Source organism: Neocloeon triangulifer, unplaced genomic scaffold (assembly GCF_031216515.1).
Source record: "Neocloeon triangulifer isolate White Clay Creek 2 clone unplaced genomic scaffold, ASM3121651v1 ptg000015l, whole genome shotgun sequence".
Lineage (NCBI taxonomy): Eukaryota > Metazoa > Arthropoda > Insecta > Ephemeroptera > Baetidae > Neocloeon > Neocloeon triangulifer.
This window is the reverse complement of record NW_026775557.1, coordinates 6,243,654-6,264,070: the sequence shown is the minus strand read 5'-3', so window position 1 is coordinate 6,264,070 and position 20,417 is coordinate 6,243,654. Positions and strand designations below refer to the sequence as shown.

The following is a 20,417-nucleotide window of genomic DNA, read 5'->3' as shown; positions in this document are numbered from 1 at the left end:
AACGCGTATATCCGATTGTATTTCATTATATTTTATATATAAATATAGTCTCATTACAAAACGCACTGCAGGGTCTTCCACAATAGAATGTGGAGCACGCGAACGTACAGTACAACTCTAGTAATTGAAATTAGACATTTTACGCCTTTTAACTTTCGCTGGAGGTATCTGGTGCGGCTATTCGTATATTACTGCACAAAACTTTTATCCGAGCGCGAGAATGGCACAACACACAAAAAGGCTCTACTTCAACCAGCAGCAGCTTTCTCTTCTCTCTGTTGCTGTAATGCATATTTTCCCTTTCGCTCTCGAGCCACCGTCATTTCATAAAAATTGTAATCAACCAGCTGAGAATTATTGACATCCGCGATGGGACAAAAAATGCATTTATTTATCATTCTATACAATGTAGCGCAATATAGTGAATGACTCCTATTATTTTGCTAAAATGGCAATCAACTTAATTTGTGGTTGGTCTTACACCAGCGATGCACCTTCTTTTCCTTCCAAATATTGGCAGCACAATATTTCCAGATTAAAATGAATAAATTGATAATAAAATAAATAATTACTAGAATTTCAAATCTGAGGAAACTTTAAGAAATAACTTCTATGACAAGTTTATTACAAAATTTGTATATTATGCATTGATTCTTTCAACAGCAATTAAATTGTGCAAGTAAACACTGAACATGCCCATATTATAAATCATGGGGAAATAATAATTCCAGCTCTTTAACTTCTGCTATCTGCAATTGAATTCCTTAATAGTCACCGCCATTTTATCTATAATTGTGAATGAGACAAATAATAAGAAATCTTGACTTTTACTTGTCATTGTGAGTTGAAAGTGTAATTATCCGATGCACCGCGGGTAATTAAAGTCAGTAGTTGCGAATAAACGCGGGTGAGTTAACAAGAGAGAGAAACCGTTCTCGAGCGCAGTAAACCGCAAAAAAAAATGCAAGCAGATGTTGATTTCTTTCATCAAGATAGAGCTATAAAGGATTAGTGGATGTGCCGGCTTGACCGCAAATAGCGTTGAAAATCGATGCACAATGCACATTGGAGAGAGGCTGCAGTTCTCAAACTGCCAGAGAAAACTGACGCTGGGAAAAGTTGTTCAACCAACTGTTAAAAGTTTCATTAAATGGGTAAATTGATTTTAATTAATTTTAAAACAATTGAAGTTTTAGTTGAGGAACTTCAAATTTATTAAAATTAAAATGCTTAAATTTAATATAAATAAATACGATTTAATGTCTAATCAATAATTAAGGGACCAATTTTGCTCAAATTTATTTTTTTTCCAGGAGATGATTATCGATTTTTTTAAAGTTAGTTTTTCTGGTAATATTCTTGTGCGAGAACCGATTTGACGTGTGGGCGGGTCAAGGGAATTTTTCAGGTCAGCGCAACAAATGGGAGCGATGATTATAATTGCACGCAAGCAATCGCAAACAAAATCTGGAATCGTTACTCACTTTTCACTGCAGGTTGCGTGGGCACAGACGCGGACGTGGTGCCGCTGGTGGTGGTGCAATTAAGGTCACGGACCCTGCCGAGCGCTGCCACGGACGCGGGGACCCTTGGGCTGCAGTTGGAGCACTTGGGCGGGTGGACAGGCGATCCGCGGGGCGCGGGGCATGGCGGAGGTGCGGTGGCGGTCCGAATGATTGACGCGGGCTCAACCAGGCTGCTGCTGCTGCACTCGCGAGGGACTGCAACCAAAAATTTGGGTGTCAGGCAAAAAATGTGTCGCAAAAAACAGGGAGGAAATCCATACAATGAAATTTAGTTTTCTCCAATGCAACAATGAAATCAATTTTCACTGTTTGAGGGCCAATCAGAAGCGATTGTACATTTTATTAATTAATATTTTAAACTTGATACATTTTCTTCAGCGATCAAATGTGAATTAAAATGCAATAAAGCTCTACTATGAGTTTTGAGAATCAAATTTTTGCTCTCCTGCCTAATAAATGTAATAAATGTTCACAATAAAGCAATAATAAAATCATCAAGATGATTGAGACTTCAAGTTTAACACATTTTTAATTTTTTATAGTTCATAGAACATAGCGTTAAATATATTGTAATTCATTGTTATGAATCTATTTCATTCTTAAACAAAACGCAACGCCGCCGATAAATTAGCAGACTTTAATCCTTTGATGATTAAACTAGTAGCTTTAACAATGCCCGCAGACAGTATTTGAATATTATTAATTGCAAAAAAAATTTGAATGGAAATTATGGAAATTATGCATAATAATTAATAATCATACAAATATATGTATTTATAACATAAATTTGCTCAAAACAACGTTAAATAATTAAATAAGCAAAATTTTATTTTATGTATAATAGAAAACTTTATAATAATTGTAAATGTAATTAATATTTTTATATGTCATTTAATTTAATAATATTTAAAACGTGATTGATTTCTCGAGTACTAAACAAAAATAATAATAATGAATAATTATGCTGCAAAATAAAAAAAGAATCAAATAACAGTTTCTTGCTATTGGAAAATTTAGTTAAGCGTACCATGGCATGCCAGTTTATACATTTCAAATAGAAATAGCACTGCAGAAAAAAAGTACACTTCCGTCCAGTTTGACCCCCTTCCTGCACTTTCAATGTTTAAAATTAGCACGGCGCTCGCTGGCCCACTTTTATTGAGAGATTGCCGCAAAACCAAAGCACTAGTTTTGGCTTCGCAATGATTTTTTTCCTCTCTCCAAGCTTGATGAAAACCCGGTTGGTGCCCTCTTTGTGCGTTTGAAAATAATGTGACACTCGAGTGCCAAAAGCCGTCCTTCGACAACACTCTTCTGGCTGGCGAGAGATTGAAATTTAAGAAATCACGTGGCACGTTCGTGGTTGCGTTTAATAACACACATGATATGAGATCCCGTGGCCTTGCTTGTTAATAAAAACACAAACGAACGCCCTGCCCGAGAGAGAGAGAGAAGGGACATTTACACCACACTGCCTGCATGTTTTCCAACCTCTTCCTCCGCAGTGGTCTTATCAGACCAGCTGACAAGACGAAACGTGCGTTAGCCTCATCAAAAGCAGAGCCACTTGAATAATTCCACTATCTCAAAAACCAAATTCCCAGATATGTGAATGATTTTCCTGGTATTTGTTAAAAACTTTGACAGTTCCTTCAGATTTTTTCAAATGCTTTTTTTTCCTGGTACGCTTGAAACAAGATTTAAGCTGGGGGATTAAAAGTAACAATCATTAAACTAAATTGGCCTGAATTATGTATAATGCGCTCAGCATGCACCGCACACACTACACAATGGAGCTGCCGCGGCTTTTATGGCTCGGCTGGGTTATTATGCTGGCGGTGGCGCGGAAAAAGCAGCAAAAGGGTTGCAGCAGCGCGGGGCTGGAGCCGACTTCTTCTCTCCCAACTGTAATCATACTCGGCCGCGTTTCCATTTCGAGTGTCTCATTGAGAATTCGCCAGCTTGAATAAGCAACGGCATTTGTCTTGGAAAGCCAATAATGCTGCTGCTCAATGCATGCACGGGGAGCGTGTTTCTCAAATTCCCCCATGTGTCATACCGGTTGGAGCAAAATCAATATAGGATGGCAGAGGAAGACACTCGCCCTGTTTGTGCACACGATCCAGTTCCCTCTGATTCACATTTTCGTGCTCGAACGGCGTCCGCAGAGAAAAGGGCTAAAGCAACATTTATTCATCGATGGCAAGATCAATAATAATTATTAATTATTTTCCTAAAAATTGAATATTTTAAAAATAAGGTGTCAAGTTTGAATGTTTTTTTTATTTTTAATATTAATGAAAATAAATTTTATAAAATTACAAACATTTCAACACATTTCAATTAAAATAAAGGTTTAGATTTTTTTAGATTTAGCATAATTTTTTATTCTTGAGCATGCATAAAATATTTTCATCAAATTTTAAGAGACTAAAATATTGAAAGGTTAGAGTATCAGTGATTGGTCTATTTATGAATAAGTAAAAATTCTACTCATCAATTGTATTGATTTTGAAAATGGAAATTGAAGAAAATTGCTTATAGCGTGTGCGTAACAGGGTTGATTGGAAGCCAATTGGCCTGTCAATGTGATGTAATGCAAATTAATGCATGCAAGAGTGTGATTGACAGCTGAAGATAATAAAAAATGCAAACACAAAGCAAGACCTTAAAGAGCCATTTAACGAGAATTATGTAAATTGATGAAGATTTATTGGATTTAAAATTCAATTGCATAAATTTCTCATTATTTTTGCGTGCAGTTAAGTTGTTTGAATATAATGGCGCATTTAATGAGCCTTGTTTTTTATTCCTTCACTTAAAAAAAAAAAAATTCAATTTTGTAACTGTGCTTCAGTTCAGCATAATATTCCAATTCACCTACTTCCTGCCGTTTGTTTTATGCAAATCGTTTCTCAGCGTTATTAAGCTCGTCCGGGGCACCCGTACGTCAATTTGATACGGACGTAACTCAAAACGTGTCGAAAATTCGTCAAGGAAGAGAGGAAGAGGCATAATATAAAAAGAAGCAGTCTGCAACTCGAGTCGTTCTTCACACACCAGACAGCTCTCGATTTGCATGTCACATAAGCTGTTTGTTTTATTACGTAAAAAGAAGCTCTCGGGTGTTCATTTTCTCTCTTTGAGCAATGATTGAGCACTTTCAAATACCACTCCCTGGTAATAAATTGAAGAAAAAATTCAAAAACTGTCAATTCGTTCGGACAGAATGCACAAAATGTCGCGCACGCAGCCACAAAAAGGTGCATTTGTGTCAAATTTGAAAAGGGCGAGAATAAAGGTGGAATGGCTCACCTCTGAGGTCTTTGAAGCGGCGAAACACTACGAGGAAATGAAACAAACTCAAAGTGCTACGAAACAAGGTGCAGATCAGGTCGATATTCACACTGCCGTGATGGGCCCAATTCGCGAACGCTCAGAGTTCGGACTCGTGTGTCTCACTGGCGTATTCACCGAGCTGGCTGTTCTCTGGCAAGGTCCCCCTGCTGCTTCTCGCATCAGCTGGCACCCAGGCAGGTCTGTCACGTGGTACCCGAGCATGCTCTCCATTGGTCTTATTCGGAGGGGAAACGCAATCATATGGTTTTGTCTCTCTGCGCCTTTTTATTTCGAATATATATCGCGACACCGAAAAGCGGCCTAGACTTTTTGACTTTGGCCGAATTCGGGCGGCCTCGGGCCGAATCCGGGCCTCGAACCCTGCGCCCCAAGTGGCGTGTCGAAAGCTGTCGGGCTGTGTGCAGATTGTCGCTTCCCCTTCCTATTCCTATGTGGAAACGCTGCTCTCTGCCTAGCAACAGTCCAAGCCTTGCTGCATGCGAGGGATACAAAAAATCCACGTCCCGCTGGAGCGAGGCAGGGGAACAATATCAGCGCCGTTCAATGACACCTCCGGATTAACCCTTTTTTAGAGCGCTGTGTACAGAGACACACCGGCGGATTGCGTGTTAAGAGGGTCACTGAGTCGGCAGACTGCTAATTAGCCGCTGAAAATCCTCAGACGGCCTGCCTCGCTTTGTATTTGCACCGCAGAAGAATGGGCGCCGCTCTGTTGAGCAATTTTCAATTTCGCGATGCTTGCGCCTTTTTTATCTAAAAGGGTCCGAGCTTTGCTGCAGTATTGTTTAAAAAAAAATTATAATTAAATTTAATGAAAGATTTTAAATATTATTTAAATATGAAACTAATCGTTTAGGGCCCAAACGAGAGAAGCTAAAATTGGCAATTCGAGATTATGTTGCTACGCACTAGGTATACTCCTGATGAGGAGTTTAGAGAGACTCCCCTCACGAATAGCAGATTCCCAGTTGGTAACAAGCGGCACTGGATGGAGATGGAAAGGCTATATATTTAGTGTGCAGTGCGCAAAACCCTTTTTTACACAAACAGGTTGGCAACCGGGTTGAGTATTTATAGCCTCAGATGAAATCAAGCTTTAATTGAAACTTACAGAATTATATAAATTAAATTTTTCAAATTCGAAATTATTTTTATTAGACTAATTGTGAAAAAATGAAAAATATTGAATGTAATAACTGACAGTGCTCAACCAAAATCCAAAATTTTTACTCTACGAAACAATTTGCACAAAATGAATGTTTTACTTCATTGCTCATCAGGCGTTTGCGAGCATGGTCTGATAAATTAATCATTCTGTATTCATATTTCACTGCAACGCCTGGCGTGTACAAAGAGCGCTAAGTAATGCACAATGAGCAATATATACATACATGTGTCATCCAACGCTTGATTTACGAGGGAGCGCAGTTAAAATATTTACGCAGCAAATGACAATGTAGAGTGGTGTGTGCGTTGGATTTCAAATGGCACGCGGCCCGCAAATAATACACGTGATAATTATTTATGGGTAAACAAAGAGAGTTCTAATTTCTGCTGCGTGTGCACTTTAAATTTGAATTCCAAATTAATATGGCTTCCAGGCATATTCATTGTAGCGGTGCCACACCAGTGATTGGAATTTGACGACCAAAAGCTTAAATCGTTCGTTTATAGTTTGTGATTTATTATAATTGTGCCCGAACCACAGATATTATGACTTTTAATATTTTAGAAAGCACGACACAATAAAATAGAATTATATCTATTTTTTAAGGTTTAAGACTAAAACAGTTTCCTGTCCAAGAATATAATTCTTCCTAATAACATAAATATTGTATTTGTTTAATTAAAAAAGATAATTATATAGCTTATAATATATTATAAGCTTGTTGGAAAAGAACTAAAAAAATCTTAATTTCTAAATTAAAGGGGAATTATTGTTTAAAATTGAGGTTTTAATGCAAAAGATCACCCTTCTTTAATTTAAAACATGAATAATTAATATTTTCTATAATTACATTTTATAAAAAACGAGTAAACAGGTCATCAAGTCATGGTGCTTTAATTGAAAATTAAAATAATGCGCACCTATTGAAAATTGAAAAAACAAAATAAAAATTTACGTCTCGAGCAATGCTAGAAAAACGAATATTTTGCTTGTTATTATGACACGCCATGTATATAAATTTTTCATTTAATCAATTCTGCACAGCAACTATGAGATATATGTACACCTGCATGGCGTCTGATTGCCTCCCACCATCAATCAGTTGATAAAATGACAGCAAGTTCAATATTATGCAGTGGAAACTGCACTTTCATTGCCGTAAGCAGAAAAAAGTTTTGTAAGGCTAAAAAGTTACACGCGCTCATAGTGAACAATTCGATCGCGCGAGAAAAGGATGCATTAAAAATGAGGTTCACTTGCAGTGCACTCGCGAGAATAATGCAGTCTGCCTTGTATGCATCTGATTTAGCCGCTGACCTAAATCTATCTACGTTCGAGAGGCGAATTGCAACACGACCATGCAGCGGCGACCAACTCGTGGCACATTTGTCGGAAAACGAAACGTGCCCCCGGTTTGACACTAAAGCAGCGCGAAGAAGGCCACAGGGGACACTGCTCTCTAAATATATACCCCTTTATGACCTATAAGGATATTGGGCCGTGGCACTTTTTATATAATTCACGCACACACCGGAGGGCGACACACTATTAATGTCCGTCCACTTTGCGTTAGTTGCTGGCAAGTGCAAAATTATTGCGCACATCCAACACATGCAGCAGCTCACCACCCGGAGTTGCGGGGTTGATTTATTTATCGCTCATGCTACGAGCAGATGTTCCGACCCGCTCTAATTTTAGAGAATCAATTCCTTGTCAACCCAGCAGTATACTAAAGCACGCCATCCATTTCCATTTGGAATTAAAAGGATTCTTCTGTACATCCCTTCAAATAAGCCTCTTACGATAATTGATTGCTCGTGTATGATTTTAAGGTTGATTGATTTTTCACCCCTGCGTTCACCCCTTTCAACGATATTCCATTTGTTTAATATAAATTGTATCAAAGACTGTACGGACGGTACCAAAGTAAACAGAAGGATCTTGGTTTTTAACCTCATTGAAAAATGCATTTTTTTTGTGAAGTATTATTCTTATATAACTCAAGTTCGAATCAAATTGGGCTAACAAGATTTTACAACACAAATGGGTTTCAAAAATGTTAATTACAAATAAATGGATTTTTTTTTAATTTATTGAAATTTTTTATTTTGTTCAATTTTTATTTTTTCAATAAAAATTTATTGCTATTTTTAAGATTCATAAAATCCTGAATCGGGAACTTGTTTGTACCCTTCAAATTAATCAATGCATGGCCAAATTCCCACGGGAAAAATACAAATTTTGGTAATGAAATGATATGAATTTTTTTAGTACAAAGAAAAAATTAAAACGCTGGCTTTTATTAATTTTAAATTTTTTAATTTTCATAATGTTTAAAAATTTATAACCCATTTATAATAAAATAAATAATGCCAAAATTTGAAAATTGTTTTAAAAGGAGACGATTGTTGTGCACATCAGTTGTACTACATAGTAATTTGACCCAAATATAAAAACAAGAGATGTTTTCTGGGCTTCAAGAGTAATGCAATTGCAAATATATACAAAGCAGGCTATACCGAGAGGTGTCACAGAGCTGACCCAAATCTTTTCAAGATCCCATAAGACGGATATTACGCCACAGCCACAACTCTTCATTCTCGTTCATCAGGGGGTTCAAGGAGAAAAGCATTTTCTGCAACTTCTTCTCGGCGCTGCAGCTGAGAGTCCCCGAGATCATTAGCCGAGAGAGACTGCGCTGCTTTTTACGACCGACCAAAGGACGAAACTCCCAAGGCTGGCGATTCTCAAAAGGCTTTATTTCACTATAGACTCGCGACACACGAACATTTCTTCAAAACACAGAGAATTGTCTTCCCACCACGCGCGCCAAAACTTTTGCGACGGGATTAATTAAATTACGACTCGTATAAAAAGGGAAGCTAGCGAATTTTACTCATAGAAACTTTTTCTCTTCATTGACGCTGCAGGGGTATATAAATAGCAAAACTTCTCATCGACTGTTTTGAAATTGAGGAAGAGCTTAAAAAATGAAGTAAAAAGATAGATGAGCTTGCCTATTTTTAAACTGAAGTGGAATATTGGAAATTAAAATAATTTACTTTGAGCTAGAGCCAACTATAGCTGCGGCTCTTTTTTGTATTCTTGGTAGAAAAGCACAAAGAAAAAAGCAGGTCAACTTTTCAAAATGTGTGTGTATTTTTTTTTAGCACTCAATTTAGAACAAAATTTACCAATATTTGTATTCATTCATGTAAAATAGGGCCACAGTAAGTGACCAACTGACCAAGATTTGGCGAAAAGCTTTAATTGTTTTTAATGTGCCAGCAAATACAAGAAAATGTTAAAAATCTTGACTTTAGCCAATCACTGCGTCGATGCAAAAATATTTTAAAAATTAATGGTAATTAAAGTAAACAATTTGTATGAGTAATACTTAATTTAAAAATATTTATCTACAAAGTATCAAAATTTCCAACCGAACTTGTAGAAAATGTCAATATTTGTAAAAATTCGTTTCTCTAAGGAAAAAAAATAATACTAAAATAATCTACGTGAATAAAAAATATATTTCCTGTTATTTTTTGTTTTAACATTTGACAGTGTAGTGAAAAAAGTATCTAAAGATTTAAATTTAATTATGATGTTATATTTAAAAAGAAAAAAAAATTTTATTAAAGAAAATTTTAATTAATGTAAATGAGGCAACAAATGAACACCAGCTTAAAATAAAACCTTTTATTAAAAGGTTTAAATCCCCGCTGAGTTTTTGATCACAAAATCCCGAAATAAACCTTTTCGCTAGTTTCCTGAAAAATATGGGCGAACGGGTTATATAAAAACCAGTTCCCAACGTGGAGATCGTAGCAATCAAAGGGTCTCGAGAGATATCTCTTGAGTTTTGGCCGAACTACGTGAACGCTTTCCGATCGACCACAGCCCACCTGTTTTTCTCTTCACTTCACTCGTCACCCCCTTTTTAATTACGTAAACAAACAAATTGCGATTTTTGTGCTTAGCAATGCTGTGACCTGAGACCGAGGGGGTCAACCAGCGCCAAAAAAATCAGCATGAAGGTCATCGAGGGAAAAATCGTGGTGCTCGGCGCCCAAGGTAAGCGCAGCAAATCACGTGACACGCGCAGACCAAAATAAACCCGGCTACGCACAGAAGAAGTTTGCGAATTGCAAGTAAAGCAAAAGGCTATTATTCTAATCGTGTTGCAGGTGTAGGGAAAACCAGCCTGGTGGTTCGATACATAGGAAAAATGTTCAGTCACCACATCAGCCCGACGATAGGCGCCTCGTTTTTCACCTGCAAAATCAACCTGGACAACACCAGGATAAAACTACAGGTTGTATAATTTCACTTTGACTGACTTAAACGGAATGATTGATTGATTAAATTTGTAGGTTTGGGACACGGCTGGACAGGAGCGGTTCAGGGCCATGGCGCCAATGTACTACAGAAATGCAAACGCGGCGCTTTTGGTTTTTGACATTACGCAAGTGCACTCGTTTGAGGCGGTTCGAATGTGGGTTAAAGGTATGCATTATTATTTGTTTAAAATTTAAAATTAGCAATACAATTTTTGGCAATGTTTTCCAAATATCATTATTTTTTAATGGCATCTTTTCATAGCTTTTGATTAATTTTAGTCTTTGTAGTTTATTTCAACAGAAATTAATTGATAGTTTTCTGAAAATAAATTTATGTGAATATCAAATATGACATTATTTACCATTAAAAATTTTTTTAAATTAATTTTTTTAAACATAATAAATTTTATCATTAAATTTTATATATAAAAAATGATTAGTCTATTATAAAAAATGATAATTAAACTTTCATATTGTCTAAAAGTTGATCAGACTATTTTTTTTTAAAAAATCAACAAACTTCATTAAAAAAATTCTGGTAGCAATTAATAAGGACTCTCCTTATTATTACACAGTCAAATCAAAACCATGGTTGCTGAAATTTTTCCTTGTTTCAAATAATTTATAAATTGACCCTAAAGACATGATTAGACTGAGTCAATAGGGAGGCTCTAATTACTATTGTTGCACAGATTTGATTATTTGTCCTTGTCACGGAAGAGCAACCTCGATTAAAAAAAAAATATGGAAGTTTATTTCATTTAACATATAAAGTCAACTTGGAATTATAATCATTGAAAATTTCATTCTTTTTCCCAAATTTAATTTGATTACAGAGCTGCAGAAAAACGTGCCTGAGCCCATGGTGATGTGCTTGGTTGGAAACAAGACTGACTTGGCAAGCGAACGCAGAGTTTCCAGGGACGAAGCCCAACAGTTTGCTCAAACCATGGGCGCTGCTTACTTTGAGTCATCGGCCCTTCAGGACTATGGTAAAATTAATTTTAAAATCTTTTTTTTATAACATTTCATTAAAATTTCTTAGGTATTGAGGAAATTTTTCTCTCAACGGCGATGGAGTTCATAAACTTGAGCAAGCAAGGGGGACACACGTTGAAGGTTTACGATTCAGAAACGCCGGCGACGGCGCCTCCGACCGAAGAGGTCATGGGCAACGTCAGCCTCGAGTCAGTGGCGCTTGGAGAGCCAGCTAAAGGAATGTGCTGCTAAATTGTATTTCATCCGAATTTATTTTTATTTTTTTATTTCACGAATAGCTCTCGCCGAGGCCAGACTTGCTTTTGAAATAAGCAAACTGCTCTATGTAGTGTAAGTTCATTATATTAAGGCAGCTTTTCTAGTTTTTGATATATCTGAATTCGCTTTTCGAATTTACATACATATTTTTACATTCCATAACTTTAAAAAAATATCATGACAACTGTGATAAATACGAGATTTTTGCAAAATGATCAAAATATAATAATGTCTTCTTATTCTCTTATTGTGCCAATCATTAACCATAAATCACAAGTGTCATAAATTATATTGAAACATTAAAAAAGGATGCATTTTCCTGTCTATATACAATATTTAGTTGTAAAAGATATTAAAAGATGAAAAATATTTTTCCAAAGTGCTAAATAAGGTAAACGAGAATTTGATTTCGAAAACCAGAGGTGAGATAACGATAGCCGGTTTACGATAACAGGCCAGCGTGTGACCTTCATGATCATTATCACCAAACTAAGCATGTAATATTTTCGTTTCTGTATGAATTTTTGGTCAAATTACCTGAAATTCCTAGCGACGGGAAGCGATGACACGGAGAGATGTATTGATCCGTTGCATCTTCAATCGCCTCACTGGCAACTGCGTTGCGTTTTTAGCAAGTAGAGTTAACGTAAAGGTTGCAAATTAAACTGGATCCATTGAAAATTTCACTGCCGACACTTTTGTTAGGTTCCGAAATCGTTTCGACAACGCGCTGGACTTTTCCGTAGCGACCGTAAACCGAACTAAGCAAGTTCCTACGAATTCCTGCAGGTGTCAGTATAAATCGGTACGCTAAATTTGCAAATTTGCGCTAAATCCAATTATATTTTCTTAGAGTATTCGACAGGATTTTAAAGTTTTTATAGTTCTCAAAACTATTTTATGTAGTTAACTGTTTTTTAAATTAAAAAAACACAAAAAATAATTTTTTAATGTAAAATTACTTTTTTTAATTGAAATTTAGCAAAATAATAACATTTTAAACCAGAGAGTACCTCTGAAATATTTGGCTCCCTGTTAAAACGCCACTTGTAAACGTAGTGGACAGTGGACAATCACAAAGATGGCGGCGTGTCAACAAGGCGTACGAACGCAGTTGGGAAAATGATTTGATAAGGAGAAACGGAGGCGTCAGCGAAGAGAGCGTTTCGGACGTGCATGCGGTGCAGCGGCCGCTCGAGGAGATGAAGGAGGCCGGCGGGGCCAAGGGGGCGGCCGGGGGGCCGCAGCGCAGCAGGGGCGACCGATACCTGCCCCAGTTCAAGGAGCGCGTGGTGATTTTCGCGAAGACTCACACCTTCCTGGAGACGGCCAGGAAGTTCAACGTCCACAACACAACCGTGTCCGACTGGGTGCGGGACTACGACAACAAACAAAAGCTGACTGACGAGCCGCAGCCCGCGCCAGAACTGATGGACACGGCGGACAGCAGCAGCGCCGACGAGGCCTTCCGAGACTGGCTGCTGCCGTGCGTCAACGACGAAGCCGTCAACTCAATCACCAGAGATGCCCTGGTGCAAAAGGCTGAAGAGGCGGTGCGCGACTCGGACACCGCCTCGAACTGGTTCACCACGTGGCTCCGCAGACTGAAGGACGAGACCAAGAAGCAGCGCAGCTGCAACCATCTGCACTACCCGCCGTGGTTCAAGACTGCCGTGCGCCTTGTGGCCGCCAATTCCAGTCCGTGGAAAGCGGCGCACGCCTTTGGCATGTCCCACCGCACTGTCTGCGGCTGGGTCAAGACGTCCACCCAGGACACCAAACTCAAGATTGAAAAGAGGGAGAGAAAAGATGGACGCCAAGTCACGGACATCAACATTGACAAGCAACTTGTCAAGGTTATATCGATAGCCTTTGACCTAAATAATACATCACAATTTCAATTCCAACCTATAACCATACAATGTGAAAAAAGAAAATGACTATTAAATTTGTATTATAGATCTAAGTACCAAGCTTATCCAAAATTGCTTTTGATTTTGGATTTTTATGAGTTAAAAGCTGACCTATTTCCATGAAATATAATTTTTTTCTGGTCCAATATTTATATATTTTTTCGTTACTACTTCAGGCTTAATTATTTCAACTATATTTAATTCTAATTTGCAATTTTCAGTGGGTGGAAATCACATTCGGCGATGGAGCCATCAAGAAGCTGGACGTTCGCAAGAAAGCCCAAGAACTATTTTCTGCAGCTGGCTATCAAATGGCCTGCTCGAACGGCTGGTATGCTCGGTGGTGCCGCAGGAACATGGTAAATACCAAGAAGAAGTTGGCTCTAGATACGAAAGTTGAGCATAAGCTTGTGCACTGGATTCTGACTGAAACTGAGAGGTGAAGATTATATTGGTAATTTTTGCTGAAATTTAAATTAAATTCTTTTGCAGGTGGCAGCCCATGTCGAACATTCTTTTGAGGGACCAAGCAATTAAACTAGGCAAACTGACAACATGCAATGATGACTTCAAAGTGTCGAGTTCTTGGCTGTTCCGCTTTTTGCATCGTTATTCCTCAATCTTGCAACCACACCGAAATATTTGTGAAGACATCTATCCTGAATTCATGACTCAAGCTGTTAGCGAGTTCAGAAGGTCCCTGGAGAAAATGTTCTTCATCGGCTGTATGGACGAGCTTCCCATTAGTTTCTCCTACCCCATTGCAGGTGAATAATTTAGAAATTATTATTTTGTTCTAGGATGTAGTCAAATAATTTAGGGAAGGGAAAATTTGAATATTATTTATTTCATTTTAGATGCTGATGTGGATTTGAGCTCATGTGGCATTAACGTAAAGAAAATGGAACTTCTGCCAAAATCATCACCCAAGTACACCTTTGCTCTGTTGGTTCTCTCTGCTCTAGAGGATGGCCAAGTTTTGCCACCTTGCCTCATTTTCCCAGTAAGATTTTTCCAACTAGAAAGCTCTGAACAGACATTTTACACTATTGGTTTTTAGGACTCGATCGACTCTTACAAAGACTGTCCCGAGGTGAAGTCGAACCTTGTGCGCATCAAGTCCCAGAAAACCATGGTGATGGAGACTGAGAGCTTCAGGCAGTGGATCAAGGAAATCTGGTTCAGCCACATCACAGTGCCTAATGCCCTGGTTGTCGACTGCCTTGATTCTCACAATGATGAGTTTGTGGCTGATGCAATGGAAAAAATGGCATGCTGCTTGGCAATCATGCCCAACGGGTGTTCCAACATCTTGCAGCCGCTGCAAAGAGGAGGATTTTCTGATTGGTTCATGGTAAGGTCTTTCAATTTCATGATATATCGCAAATTTACCTCGAATAATTGAATCTAATGTGTCATTTTTTCCCTGTATACTGTTTACAATTTAAATTGGACCAATTTGAAAATATTTTTTTTCCATATAGAATGGATTGCGAGAAAAATGGTTGAAAACAACTGTGCCCGAGAATTTGGCTGTCCCAACACCTCGACAGCTCATTGAATGGTCTGCGGAGCTGTACAAGCAGTCCCAGGATTCGCAACAGCAGGTTTGATGATTTATTTCATAATACTTGTTTCATGTTTTTTTTCTAAAAAAAAAAAAATAAATTTTGCAGGAAATGGTCATTCAAGGCTTCAAGCTGGCTGGTCTGCGAAGTGACCCGTTGTTCTAAAAGGAAGGAGTATCAAAGCTTGAGAGTAAAGAAAAATATGGTGAGAAAAATTGTTGATTCAATAGGATTTTGGCTGATGACGAAATTGGGTGTCAAACATCTAAACTTTCAAAACACACTGTTTTAATTAATTAATCTTGGAATCTCTTTTTTATGAGGTTTGTTAAGAGTTTTTCGTGATGGCTGATTTGGGTTTTTAAAACCAATTTTGATGAACGACTGATAGAAAATGACGAGTGTGTCTCAAACATTGTAACCTCAAAGGATGGTTAAATTGATTAACAAGTCTTTTACATGCAGAAGCAATCCAGAGGATTGGAAACATTTATATGATGATCAGAATTGATTTTGTTCATTTGGTTTATTTACAAGAATTATAAATTGCGCTGAAATTCACTAACAGGGGGACTCGTGTGCTGGCATGTTAATAAGCCGGCAATTAATTATATTAATAGAAAACACAGCTGATATCGTGAGTTCCTTGTTTAAATCTTAAGTGAGAGGTTCAAACGTTTGCAATAACAGGATTGTGAGATGAAAAGAATGACCAAGTAATCGAATTACTTGTCAGATGTGATATGCAAAGTTACAAACTAAAATGATAAGGATGAAGGCCTGAGGCTGGAAATCTGACACGTTGGATTATGCACACGAGAGAACCCTATTGCAATTTATTGCGTGTTGGCGACTAAAATTTTCGTTTTGGAGTTTTGTTACAAGTTAAGCTTACGTATTGATAATTCAATTATTATTATTATTCAATATATTATTTAGTATTCTGACAATTATATTAAATAATAATGTAGTTAGATTCTTTATGAAATATTTCATATATAGTTATTTAGATAAGCAGGGACAGAATTTTTATTTAATGAAATTTCATGTGTGGAGTTTTTGCAAATGTCTCATTGTGAGACATTCACAACTTGATTCTTGACCTCGTAACGTGTTTGCAACACCACAACCGACTGATTCTTGACTACTGAAAAATGAGGACTGACACAAATTTTATTAATTTGCTGCACTGAGAAACCCGATCGGAAGATTCTGTCCCTGCAATTAGCCGCATACAAGTTTAATCATAGGAAAATTATAATTGGCATACACTTTTAAGTCTTTTAAAATTAGTTTAGCGATCGCAGATATGGATGCGTATTTTAATCCTATGATTACTCTTTCCGAGAATTAACAAGTAGTTAGTCTGAGGACAAAGTATAACCATTTCCCCTTAGGAAAGATGGCAAAAACACGATTAACAGCAACTATTGGACTAAATGATAACACTATATAGAGACTTGTAAACATTTAAACTGAGGAAGGAAACTACCGATTGTTGTTTAGCTAGTTCAATTTATTTCTGTACTGAATTCAAAAGACTTACAAGGAAAAGAATATTGCATTACATATGACTGAGGCTTGCAAGACTTTGAAAAACAAACAACAAACAAATCATCAAAATGTTTTTCATAGAACTGACGGGATCGAAAAATAATTAAATGGCGTAATTATTTGTTTGTTTTCTTTTTTACCTAACGGCGCGCCCCGCTTTGTTGACGAGGGGGCGCACTAAAAAGTGCAAGACACGAATTACTGAATTTTGTGCTATTGCTGACACCCCTGCCGGTCGCTTGCCTGAGTGGCCTTACATTTATTCGATCGGTCGGGGGCAAGGCAAAGAACTGCTGCTGAATCCAAAAGCGCCGACCGTCGGGGCATCCAATGTCCCCGAGCCGGCTCCACTTTTATTTCGCCATCTCACACTGAATGATGCTAAAATATTGAAATTTGCCAACAATAACTGTCTGATCAGCCAACAAAAACCGCTGATTTTTAGATTCTTAAAAACGTAATCGTAAGAATATTTCCCTCGGAAAGTTTATGTAATTAGCCATTTGAATTTTAATGTAAGAGGTTTTGCAAAGGTAGAAACGTTCAGTTCAAAGTGCATTCGTTCGATTAGCCAATTTATGTTTCACCGACAGCTTGTTCGATCCGATTGTTTAGCAAAATTTTTAAGAAAGTAAGTTCACGAGACACCATTGCATTGCTGATACAACAATAACAAGTAATATGTAAATGTTATATATATGATCATTCTGATATACCTGTATAAAAACATTTAATTGACTGCTGCATGATTGTCTGCCGGCGGACTGCACAGGGCGAGAAACTGACTTTTTCCGCCACTCTAGCTGCAAATTGACTTTGCCTCCGGAGGAATAAGTGCGGTCCGACGCTCGAACTACAATATAAAATAGACTTCATTTTTAATTGTATTGACTGCTATATATTCAAAATAATTGTCGTTTTTCATGACTGAGGAGCCACCAATTCACTAAAAGATTGTTTACAAATAGACTCACACACACAACAAGAAAATATAAATGTATGAGAAAAAAATCGCGTTTGCTGCAATAAACAGACTTACTTAGTAGCATGTTTGTTGCCATAAAAGTGTAATTTGTAATTTTCCATGGATGGACGGTCGGCGGAGGAAGGCGCGTTTGTCTGCGGCTCCACCGTCGCCGACACACATTTTGCTGCTAAAATGCTACTTTGAATAAAACAGTAAACATGCAAATATACTGATGTGTAATTTGTATTTTCTCTTGTGTCCGGAACATTTAGAACTGCGTAATGACTGAACATGAAAATAAAATCTGTTTAACTATCTCTATATAGTACTGATGATGTGTTAGTCTACCAGTATGTAACTCGCAGCATGTAAGCAAATAAAAGTGTTTCTAAACACACAAACCTGCATATTATTTTAACTGAACATCTTTAAAGCAAATTTGAATCATTTGTTATATAATTACTGAATTTGACTTTGCAAGGCATTTTATTCTAGTCTTTTCGGGACATTAATAAGCCTTGATATTTATTAGTTTTTCCACGTTAAAATATTTTACTGCTGTAATTTTAGTTATTTTATTCCTTGAAATCACTGAAAACTAGGCAAAAATTGATTTGCGCTTTACGAGATTCATTTTTAGTTTCACCTGAGGAGTATCCTGTGCCGCTTGACTATTAAGTTGCGCTGGTTGCATAGTTGTTCTCATGCGTTTCATTCTTTTTTTTACCATAATTAGAAATTAAAATATTTCATTCTCTGTAATCATCGAAATAATTTGGTGCCGCGTCTAGAAACATACTAAAAAAGGAATGTATGTAATGAAAAAGTTAAAAGAAAAATGTAAATGTTTTTATTTATTTTATTGGGTTTTTATTTAATTTTATTTTTAAATTATTTAAAACATTTTTTTATATTCATCTATAATATACATTGTTATGTTTTTAATTTTTATTAAGTAATTTTGAATTTTAAACATTTTTCATACTTTTATCTAAAATATCAATATGTTAAAAAAGATTTTTATTTTTATATAACTTTGGCCTTACCATTTCATTTTGAATTTACATTCTAACCAAAGACATCCTCAGTTGATGTTTCTAGGTTACAGTTTACGGTTGTGAGATGAGATGATTATAAAGCATTTAATTTAACATCAAAAAATCATTTTTCTTGGAGTCGCTAATTTAATTATATATCAAGAAATGATGGAAATGAAGCGATCGGGCTTTTCCTCGTTGCAGAAAATTGTTTTTATTAAAAAACAAATGGCTCTACCAGTTTGTTTTTGAATAAAAAAAAATTCTGCAACGAGGAAAAGCCCGATCGTTTCATTTCCATGATCATCTCCTCGAGTGTCAAATTCTTCAATCAAGAAATGATTTTTGAAATTTGGTTACAGTATTTATGAGAATTGATTATGTTAGCCCTTATATTTGTTATTTTTCTATCTTGTTTGACAGACATCAAGTTTTCTTCTTATAATGCTAGGTTTTAAGATACATACAATTATTGCATTTCATTATTATAAAACAATGATTGAATTGTGTTTTGCCAACCTTTGAGAGTGCATCTTTTCTCATGCACCCACACTCGTGTTTGAACAAATAAAATGCTTGAAGCAGCTCGAACGTCTTATATTGATTCTTGAATGGCACTATCGTGACTGCGAGAATTGTGTGTGTAATTAAAGACAATTCTTGGGCTAACTCTCGCACTCTGGCAGGCAGCTTGGGGCTTTCAAAGGTATTTCCGATTGCGTTTCGGACTGACTGGCTGGTGAATTGAAGGACACCTTCAGACGGCAATATATTCCTAACAGCGAGTTTTTCAAAGATTATTTTCCGCCTAGATTTGTCTGTTAATTGATTCTAGAAAAATAAGGGTTCAAAGAATTTAATTGCACTCTGCCATAACACAAGCAAAAATAATTTCCTCCTGATCAGAAATAAAGTGATGTGGGAACTTCATTCGTAATTTTAAAGATGGCTGAACCTAATTAAATGTTGGTTTTGTTTGAGTTTTTTTCAGTTATTTTTTTTTAAACTTAAAAAACGTTAATTAAAAATAAAATGCAGTAAAATTAGTCTGAAAATTATGGTAATACGAATCAAATTTTTATTAAATGTAAGGATGGATTATTTTAATGGTCAAGCATCACAAAGAATAATATAAAATAATTAACTGCCGTCAATTAAATGAGTCAAGTTAAATGGCTAATGAGCAGTAATTGAAAAGCGCCGCGTCTGTTTTACTCGCATTTGTTGCGGCTGCCTGAATACACACATGCAAATTGGGCACGCATCCGCCTCACAGGTGGGCCGATATCTTGGAAAACGCGGCTCCATTAACGTGCCGAAAATGAACTCTTGTTGTAATGACACTCACTCACGGTAGTCACGTTTTGTGATTTACGCCGCTCGGGTGGATGCGCTATAAAAGAGAATCCCGCGCCTGCCTCGCGGTAATTAGCTCCATGAAGTGTTTTTTTTTTATATTACATTCATATACATACGACTGCTTTTAGCTTTCCTTGTCTTGAAGTTTCTCGCGAATTATGCAAAAGCGTTAGAAGGAGGAAGACGATGTAAAAAGGTTTTGCGGAATAAAACTTGAATATGGCAATAAAAATTAATGCCCCTGCGCAAAATCGTTGCACTTTATGCTCGGAAATGAATGAAAAGTAGCGCTATATATATCAAGCCAATTATTATTAATGCATGTACATGTTAAATGAGTGATCACACAATCACCGCCACCTGCATTA

The 20,417-nt window shown here is 36.8% G+C and overlaps 3 protein-coding genes across 4 annotated transcripts in view; 2 read left to right on the top strand and 1 right to left on the bottom strand.

The window, feature by feature from the left end:
- Positions 1–12,366, bottom strand: part of LOC132202841 (atos homolog protein A) — a 31,422-nt gene extending 19,056 nt beyond the window's left edge. The window contains exons 1-2 of one of the 2 annotated variants that reach the window (XM_059630082.1): positions 12,189–12,366; positions 1,485–1,721 (exon numbers count right to left, since the gene is read on the bottom strand). The gene's annotated coding sequence lies outside the window, so the exon portion shown is untranslated. Of the gene's footprint in view, positions 1–1,484; positions 1,722–4,841; positions 5,014–12,188 lie in introns of those variants that run through there. The other variant, XM_059630081.1, reaches the window with a different exon arrangement.
- Positions 9,929–12,025, top strand: LOC132202409 (ras-related protein Rab-31). Its single transcript, XM_059629306.1, has 5 exons — positions 9,929–10,128; positions 10,242–10,369; positions 10,428–10,560; positions 11,231–11,386; positions 11,440–12,025. Exons 1-5 carry the CDS (start codon positions 10,086–10,088, stop codon positions 11,622–11,624), a joined length of 645 nt encoding a protein of 214 aa, XP_059485289.1. The 5' UTR covers positions 9,929–10,085; the 3' UTR covers positions 11,625–12,025.
- Positions 12,367–12,695: 329 nt separating the features above from the next.
- On the top strand, positions 12,696–18,048 carry LOC132202842 (uncharacterized). The gene is made up of 7 exons (XM_059630086.1): positions 12,696–13,507; positions 13,786–14,003; positions 14,057–14,331; positions 14,422–14,567; positions 14,625–14,918; positions 15,049–15,171; positions 15,241–18,048. The coding sequence occupies exons 1-7, from the start codon at positions 12,854–12,856 to the stop codon at positions 15,295–15,297; spliced, it is 1,767 nt and encodes a 588-aa protein (XP_059486069.1). The 5' UTR covers positions 12,696–12,853; the 3' UTR covers positions 15,298–18,048.
- The last annotated feature ends 2,369 nt before the right edge of the window (positions 18,049–20,417 follow it).

Coding starts and splice junctions, on each gene's coding strand:
- LOC132202842 (XM_059630086.1), top strand. CDS start 12,854: ATGAAGGAGGCCGGCGGGGCCAAGGGGGCGGCCGGGGGGCCGCAGCGC. Junction 13,508..13,785: donor TTGACAAGCAACTTGTCAAG/GTTATATCGATA, acceptor TGCAATTTTCAG/TGGGTGGAAATCACATTCGG. Junction 14,919..15,048: donor GATTTTCTGATTGGTTCATG/GTAAGGTCTTTC, acceptor TTTTCCATATAG/AATGGATTGCGAGAAAAATG.
- LOC132202409 (XM_059629306.1), top strand. CDS start 10,086: ATGAAGGTCATCGAGGGAAAAATCGTGGTGCTCGGCGCCCAAG. Junction 10,129..10,241: donor CGTGGTGCTCGGCGCCCAAG/GTAAGCGCAGCA, acceptor ATCGTGTTGCAG/GTGTAGGGAAAACCAGCCTG. Junction 11,387..11,439: donor ATCGGCCCTTCAGGACTATG/GTAAAATTAATT, acceptor AAAATTTCTTAG/GTATTGAGGAAATTTTTCTC.